General features: G+C 47.9%; 1 protein-coding gene across 1 annotated transcript; it reads right to left on the bottom strand.

The window, feature by feature from the left end:
• Window positions 1-2,098: 2,098 nt before the first annotated feature.
• Window positions 2,099-8,699, bottom strand: tent5bb (terminal nucleotidyltransferase 5Bb). Its single transcript, XM_079749265.1, has 2 exons — window positions 8,192-8,699; window positions 2,099-3,754 (listed from the first exon to the last, which is right to left on the bottom strand). The coding sequence occupies exons 1-2, from the start codon at window positions 8,345-8,347 to the stop codon at window positions 2,726-2,728; spliced, it is 1,185 nt and encodes a 394-aa protein (XP_079605391.1). The 5' UTR covers window positions 8,348-8,699; the 3' UTR covers window positions 2,099-2,725.
• Between the last annotated feature and the right edge of the window lie 241 nt (window positions 8,700-8,940).

Genomic DNA, 8,940 nt, shown 5'->3' with positions numbered 1-8,940 from the left:
GCAAGAGCACCCCTAAACAAGACAAGATTGGGCTGAGTGAACATGGACCATACGTCTCCGACACACACACGCACACACACACACACACACGCACACACACATACATACATACATACATACACACAGCTGGAGGGGAGATACCAAGCCCAAGCTCTCCGGTCGGGGGGTCAAAGAGTCAAAGCCGTCCCTCCGACGGTGAGGTGGTGGAAGAGGAGCCCACCCAAGTAGAGTGGAAACGATCGGAAAGAATTTTGTCCGAGCTGTAACTGCGTAGCGCTTAGCCTCAGTGCTAGGGCATTAGCTGAAGGTAGCATGCAAACACGTCAGCGGGTCTCAAAGGCGTCGGCTGTGTATCGTTGACGTTTGTGTGCTAATCTTTTTGGACGCCAATTAGACACAAAAAAAGATAATGACAATTGGCACGAATAAAAGAGCAATTAAAATGACACAGCGTGATAGTTGCGTTCGCCCTCGTGGGAATGCAATGACAACATACCCAGGGACTGACAGCCATGGCCTGGCCATTTTGTACTGCTCATCAGGATTCCACACAACTGGCAAGTATGTTGTACAGATGGGATCTCCGGATGAGTCACGAGACGTCCCCCAAAGACCAGAAGGCTTTAGCGTACTAAAAGGATACGAGAAAGCTGTGTCTCTCCCCCTTAGTTTTATATGCCTTTATGTCATTTCCCCACTGGACAATTCCCCACTGTATTACTTGAACTAAATTAAAACATTATTTGTTCCGAAACAACGTCTGAGAGAGACAGATATTTCCCTTGACTGCTCAGTACTTAATCCCAGACGTTTCTTTCGTGTCCGTTCTGGCAGTGTTGCATTTGACTGCACCAGTAAATCCCTGAATATACTTTTCTGCTTTTAGCCTAGAAGCCATTCAGCCTTTATTTACTCTGGGTATACTGTGTATTCCTCCCTAAATACCTATCATCAAGTGGACCAAACCTCATAAACCCTGCCGTCATACCGGGGCAACGCGGGTAAGAGGAGGTCACACTGACTCTAGTGGAGGTTGAAATGTCGAGCCCGGGTGTGAATGCAACACTGGATGTTATGGCCACCCTAGCAACAGACAGCGCTGTATGGCAGCCCCCCACCCACTGAAAACACACACCGTCCCCGGTTTCCTTTTTACTACACAGATCTCGGCGGTCGCTGCCGGCCAAGACACACACACACACTTCACTGGAGGGATCGTCCAAGATAAGTCATAGAATCTCCTCTTCCTGTATGACACCGAGGGATTTGAGAGAGAGAGAGAGAGAGAGAGAGAGACAGACACACACACACACAAGGGAGGGGGGGGGGGGGGGGTTCTCCTTCCTGTAAGCCTGGTGAGTCAGAGTGCAGGGGCTAATGTAAAGCCCCCCCCCCCCCCCCACAAGGGAATTGGCCCTTTCCCCCCCTCTTCTAATGCTAAGGGCTGGCCTGGAGAAACAACACTTTGTTTGTGTCCAGTATTTGGCAAATGAATGGAGCAAATGTGCTCATGAGAAACGAGATCGGGGAGGGACTCAAGTGAATTCGGAGTAAAGGACCACTGAGACACAGACTCACATTTCCCGGTTTGCCGCTGATTTACAGCTGCTTTGTCCCGGCGCTTTAGTGCCCCGACTGTTAAGCTGAGGTCAGATGGATTCGGGGGGGGGGGGGGGGGGGGGACAGTAGACTGCAGACGGAGATAGGGGGCCATGGAAAAACAGGATGACGGCATGAATGGCAGGACCAGCTTGTAATGTGGAAGAATTCCCTCCGTATCCCCAAGAACAACACGACCGTGAATCCGTTTCCATCGTGCAGCGGAGGGAGGGGCGCACATGGTGCACTCATTGGGACTTTTATTTGAACACACAAAAGACTAAAATGAAAAATCTGGAGACTATTTTCTGAATACGTGCTCCCCTAATGTTGACACGGATGTTAGTCTGTGCTTGCGTTGTTTAAGTTTATCGTCCCGTTGCCATCCACTCAAATATCATCCGGTTTACAGGCTCCGAGAAACCATCATATCATTATCATTGCGAAAATTGCTCATAAAGTGTTCTTTATGTGCAAAAAAAGACCATGTTGCCATAGCTTGTTTTTATTTATTTTTTTTAATTTCCAAACAAAGTACCCTGACCATGTATATCAATTTACAGTAACCTGAATACAAAACAAAAAGATAAAAAATGTTGTCTTACACTGCATCTACAAAGTCATTTTCAGGCACTTGGAATAACATGTCGTTGTTTAACACAATGATTTGTATCTCTTTGGTCCTTTGGTGACGTTCGGGTCAGTTGAAACCACAGACAGAACAGAATGCAGCATTCCGCTTTAAACCAGTTATTTACTTTGCCATAAGCTTCCACTAGAAGAGAGATAGAACAAAACGTTCCTTCCTCGCATATCAATGCTTCATTTTGTCTTACTTAACATCAACAAGTCGATATGAAACCGCCATAGGAAAAAACAAATTACGATCGGCTCAAAGAAAGACTTACAGCAGTAATAATATAACTTAGTGGAATAGTGTCAGAGTAAAAGGCAAAAATAACCAAAACAGAACAAGAAATTAGTTGTTTTTGCTACATACGTACCGAGCACCGTAAATAATAACAACTCTGCTCAAAATCAATGAAAAGTCAACGTCAAGAACCCCCAAAACAACAACAACCATAACCAACCCCACCAGCGAGTGTCCTCACATCACAGCCCGGGCTCAGCTGCAGGGCAGCCATGTCTGATAGGCAGCGCTACTGCACGCGCCCATGGGCGACTGCACCTGCGCCACGTAGTAGTTGCTGAAGTTGACGTCGCGCACGTACGGCGCCGGCTGGTAGTAGCAGGTGATGTTGGCCAGGGCAGGGATGGCGTTCTGCTCCGCCATGGCCCGCAGCGCCAGGGCCGAGATGAGGGCCAGCGTCTGGCGTCGCTCGTGGCCCATCAGGCACACGGTGCTCTCGTCCACCACACGGTGCAACGTCACCAGGCACTCGTAGCGCTTGTGCTCCATGCCCGCAAAGTGGTTCTGCAGGTAGGCCTCCAACTTGCGGTGCTGCTCGCCGATGTCGGGGAAGTCGATGAAGAAGCGCGAGCACATGTAGCGCTGCATCTGCTTCATGTGCGACTCCGAGGCCGGCCGGAAGCCCCGCGCCAGCAGGTGGCAGTACTTGAGCAGGCCGCCGCCGCGGATCTCCTCGGGGCTGCGCGTGGCGATGGTCTTGGTGCGCAGGTGGCCCAGGGCCTCCTCCACGTCGCCGTACATGCTCTCGCCCTGCACGGTGGGGTGGAACGCCTCGGACATGGGCGTCTCCGAGCAGCGGTCGAACAGCAGCAGGGAGTCCAGGTTGATCTGGAACGAGTCCACGCTGAACTCGAACTGCCGGCGCAGGGTGTCCACGAACTTGAGCTCCACGTTCTTGCCCGTGTTGTTGGAGAGCGAGATGAGGCTCCAGCGGTCGGTGTCGTTGCACACCTTCACCAGCTTCTGGACGTACGCGTCCTTCAGGGCCATGGGGGAGATGCGCTCGCGGCACACGCCCTCGGGAAGGAAGTCCACCAGGCAGCCCAGCACCACGTCCTTCACCAGCTGGAAGGTCTTGTGGTCGGTGCGGTTCAGGCCGAAGATCAGGTCCAGGTCCTTGTAGCCCAGGCCGTTGTCCTGGTGCAGCACGTGGCTGGCAGCCGAGCCGTTGAGCTTCACGTCACGGACCGTCACGCCCTGCTGCTCCAGCCGGGCCCGGACCACCTGGGATGAGGGACGGGAGAGGCAGGGGGGAAACGTGAGACGCCCGCATCCACAATATGGAAATATCCAAGAGCATGCACGGAGAGGAGACGCTTGTGTAGGGTGAGATTTGGGGATTGATCAAAATAATCTGAAAGGGATCATGACACAATAGTGTCTACACGATGCCAACACAAAACAAACAAAATGAACCTTTGAGTGCAATCATTCATACAATATTGTCCGTAGCTAAACAGTGAATAGGACTAAAACAAGTTGCATGAAAGGCTCCTTTCAACCAACATCTTCTTAAGTAGAACTTAATCACCTTCTGAAGTCTATTTTCTGAGCTCAGCTGTCTTAGATCATCTCTTAGATCTTCAAAATTAAAGAAAACACACTCTTTCTCTCTCACCCAACTCGTCAAAGAGAGTTTGAACTATTAAAGTTTCTGTCCGAATCTGTGAATCAAAACTATTAACAGGGGTCAAAATTTGGGACAAGAGACATAAAAGCGAGGTGAGGTGGGGCAGGGTTCGGATACTATAAAAGGTTGCTTTTTCTTTCCCCAATATATGTAACTCAGTCTGCAGCGTGACAGAATAAGGCCCTGGGGGGAGGAGGGAAGGGGATCACATATCATAGATCATGAAACTGAGATTATCCCCTCTTTGCCGTCAGCATAGCGCATTTGTTTTGCCTCTGCGGTCCCTTGCAAGCCCGAGATTGTCAAGACAAGAGACAAGAGATAAGCTTTGCTATACAACATGTCAGTGCCTGTCCTTAAGATGCTTGAAAGTATTTTAGCTATAGGAGCTCACCCAAACGAGAGGGGGAGAAGAGGAAGACAAAATGCAGCCAATCTGAATTATAAAAGGAGGATGTGGAATGGCGAGCGGGTTTAGTCGTAAGCTTTCAAAACTTCTGACAGCCCGCAATATTTAGAATCCTTCCTAATCCCTTTCTGGAATATAAACAGTTTGAAAAGGAAAATGGGTTCTGCTGGAAGACGTTAAGACCCCAGACTAAAACATTAATAAAAGGTTACTGCCATGCCTTGTCTTATTTTCAGTTCCAATCACGATGGTTAACATTAGGGTTACTCCTAATAAGTAGGTTAACCCATTTGTGCCGGCTGCTGCGGGCGCGACATTGTATCTAGTAGAGACAATGTCGCGCCCGCAGCAGCCGGCACAAATGGGTTAAGACATAACTCCTTTTCGGAAAGGTTGGGAAAGATGGCGTGTTCCACGCCTTCCCCCCAGGTTAAACTTCAACTTTACTGTTAGATGTGCACAAGTGTAATAAATAACATCTTTGACCGCTTTTGGTGTAAGTATATTGGAAAAGAGCACAGTCTTGTTGTATACAAGGCAAAACTCCCAATTGATTATACAACCAAAATAAAGTTTAGACAATTAACTGAAAAGGTCATTGTGCGTAAAAGTCGGTTTTCAAAGCCGCCTTTTAAAGGCACATCATTGCATATCGGCTTTCCCACAAACAGTTTATCTTGTGTGCGTCTTTCCATTCTGTGTTAAAGCCGAGGTCCAAATACTTAAAACAGATGTTCTTGGACACAAAAATAAATAATACCAAAACAAATGAAGAATATTAATAACAGTTGAATGTTTTATCGTCACCATCATATTTTCCATCACGACCAGAGATTCGCCAACCCTAAGTGAAACAACGTGAACAAGAAAACTTTCGACCTGCGCAAATGAATGGAAACCACAAAACCATCAATGACTGAAGGTGGTCCATTTGGCAAAAAGGCTTTATAGACTTGATTGATACTCTATGACTAGTAATAGTAATGGGACCTTGCTAGCCATAGTCCCACCGCTACTATTTTGATCTTGGTTAACACTGGCTGGCTGACACAACCCAGTGCTAGCTTACTAACACCGCACACAGAACCTCCACCATCCTTGGCTTCACAGCTCGTAAACGCTTCCCAGCCCATTTCCCTGCGATCTCCCGACACCTGGTGTGCTCGGGACTGGGGGAGGCAGGTGAACTTTGTTCAAATATAATTTTAGTGCTGCAAACCCCCACGGTTGGTACGCGCCATCGGTCCATGACTCTCCTGTCCCGAAAGGTTCCTCTTTATAAATTGATTTGATACAAGTTTTTTTACCCTGAATGCATATTACACTGACTTAGTTGGGGCCCGCATACAGGGATGCTGCCGAGGGAGAGAGAGAGAGTCACCACATCTGTCTGCCAGAGAAGAGGGCAACAGCAAATGTCAGGTAGAACTTTTCGGCATTTGCATTGTCTTCCAAACTAACCTGTTAATGCAGTCTGCCAAACAAAGGCTTGCTATGCAGGAAATAATCAAGACAATTATTAGTGAGAGATGGATTCTTTAAAAAAACGTCATTCTGTCTTGACCACAGCAATGTATAAGTCCTCGTAACTCGCCTTATGGTCTGAATCTTCGCAAAGACCAAGGCAACACTTTTATCCCATGATCAACTAGAATTGATATTTCATGGCAATGTTGAAAAATAATAATAATCCCGAAAACTGAACCACTCCAGTAAATCGTGGAGTGGATCTGGGACTGGCGTGCCAACCTGGAGGTACCCCAGCTGTTTATCTGGTCCACGGGGAGCGAGAGCATGGGGTGTAATCATGTCGCTCCCTCTCAACAATAGGCCACCTGAGGGATCGCCTTACAGGCTGGCGGGCAGAGTGGTCGGGTCTGGAGACGGGTGTCCACTTACCACACCGATACCTTGTCAGGTGTGACCCACGGCCCTGCAGTTACTGGAAAGGCTAATCCAGCCTCTTCTGGCCGGTGTATTGGCTTTTGTTTTTTTGTGTGTTTTATTTTCTTGTACTTCCTCTAATCTGGAATAAAAGAGGAGACGATATGTTCCTGTAAACGCGCCGTCGCGGGAACACAGACTTTGCAAGAAGAAAGGGAAAAATAAAAAGGAAAATGGGTCTTGTTTCAAAACGAGGGCAACGATGGGGTCTGGGGAGGAGGAGTGGGAGGGAGGGGGGATGGAGGAGTGGGGGGAGGGATGGTGGTGGTGGGGAATCCAAAATGCATGGACCTCGCAGTCCCTTAAATGAACGACGCCATATTTTTTTCTTTTGGGCCACTCAAACAGCCCCCAACCGCCTAAAGTATACACACTGGTCTCTCCGGGGGGGGGGGGGGGGGAAACAAACAGAAAAACAAACACATGCCGCCGTAGACACACACACTTGTCCCGTTTTCACAGCTCTATTTATCAGGCCTTTACCATGGGGATGGGAGCCTTTCCAAAGTGAGAGGGGACTTGTGAGCTCACTGTGCAGTGGGCCGTCCCTGGGTCAGGGTAACCCTACTGGGTCAGGGCACCCTACTACTGACTGGGTATGGAACTACTGACACTGGCGGCGACAACGATAAACATCTCTCCTTTCAGCTCACAGGGCCCGGCGGTAGCTGTGCCACAACAGATGTCATGTCATATGTGACGTTTCAAAGTAAAACGCTAGAGAGTACGCACGCACACCAATTTGCAGGTGGGGGCTGTTGGTGTAACTGTATGGTGTGGGGAATGGAAGTATTTTAACGAGTACCTGAGACAGACACCAGGGATATATTTGTTGAGGGGGAGGGGGGGGGGGGTCTTGTTTGCCACAAGAATGTACAAGGATGGAATGACATGTATTTGGAGACGTTATCTTAAATGAGTAGTGCAGATAGTGTGTGTTGGGGGGGGGGGGGGGGGGGGGGGATCATTACTAGGAATAGAGCCTTGGGTCCTGCTGTATAACCGTGCGTGCGCGTGAATGTGTGGTGAAGTGGCCCGGATAAAAAAATAAAATATATGGGTCTAAAATTGTTATAAAAATGGCAAGGAAAGCTCCATCCACGTGTCACCATGTTTTTTATTTTCTTAGGGGTTACATGGAAGGCTCATAACCACGGCCTTATTTTCAACAGTCGTTCGAATTGACTGCGGTAGCAGGCATTAGTGAGCTAGTGGAAAATCACAGTCACGGCGTTAGATCACCCCGTCTACTGTCTGCCTTACGAAAATGAGTAATCAAATGCTTTTCAGCAGTAATCCCTTAACCACCAGTACAGACCGCTACCAAAATAAAATAAGAACTTCAGTTTGTTACAGAAGGCAAAATCGCCTTCCTTAATACAACGATAAGAAAACACTGTGGTGCTTTAGGTCATACCCAGATCCCACTCAAGTGTCACTTTTCAACAGACGCTGCAGATAATATTTATTGCTTTCTTTACCAAAAACAAATGTGCGAAAGAGTGGTTGCTTCAACAACAATTACCCACATGAAGGAGCATATAATAAAATGCTATCCTTTACTAAAATGAATATGTCGTGTGACAGAAAATATATTTGCATAAGGATCTAGAGTAAACGGTTTCTAAAGTAAACGGTTTCTATGCAGCCTGGTGTTTTGGTGGCACACGACCCTTACCTGGACGATTTGGCGGGGTTGGACGGAGAGCGTGGGGAAGTTCCTGCGTCCGTGAATAGGCACGCTCTCTCCGAGGATGGAGTCCAAACGCTGCACCTGATCCCAAGACAACACACAGTGGCGCCGACTCTGCTCCGACTCATCACCGGAGGACATGACGAAGCGGCTTTAGGTAATGCAGAAAAGTATGTAAAAGCGAAGCGGTGTTTTTCTTTATTTCTTGATGATTCCAGTACGTTTGCTTGAAGATAGAATGCTAGTCGTAGTAGTAGTAGTAGTAGTAGTAGTAGTAGTAGTAGTGTGTTTTTTCTTTCTATCCTCTGGTACTGGCAATTGAATGTCACTCGATACAACACTTCCAGAAGCTGAAGACACAGAAAATCTTGGACGAAGTTTTAAGTGTCGTTTAACATCTCCGAACTTCAAAATACTCTCTCCCAGTCGCGCACTTCAGATTCTAACTAACTTCTGGACATACGGAGGGGTTTTACCAAAAAGTGATTAGCATACGCGCGTCCCTATTGGCTGCCCTCTCTGATTTATGAGAAGGTAGTGCTGCAAAATACAGAGGACCTCTGAAGACAACAATCAGCAGTTAGGCCGCACCCACAACCCATGCGTAACACCCAGAGCTGCGCTGATTGGTTTAGAAAGCACATACACAGCAGCTCGAGGAGATACCATGGACCTATAAAGAGGGAGATACACGCGCAGGGCTGTGATTTTACTTTTTTCAAAGTATCACAAAT

The sequence above is a fragment of the Pollachius pollachius genome, assembly GCF_949987615.1.
Source record: "Pollachius pollachius genome assembly, chromosome: 13".
Lineage (NCBI taxonomy): Eukaryota > Metazoa > Chordata > Actinopteri > Gadiformes > Gadidae > Pollachius > Pollachius pollachius.
Note: the sequence above shows the minus strand (reverse complement) of the source record. Positions and strands in the feature narration are given on the sequence as shown.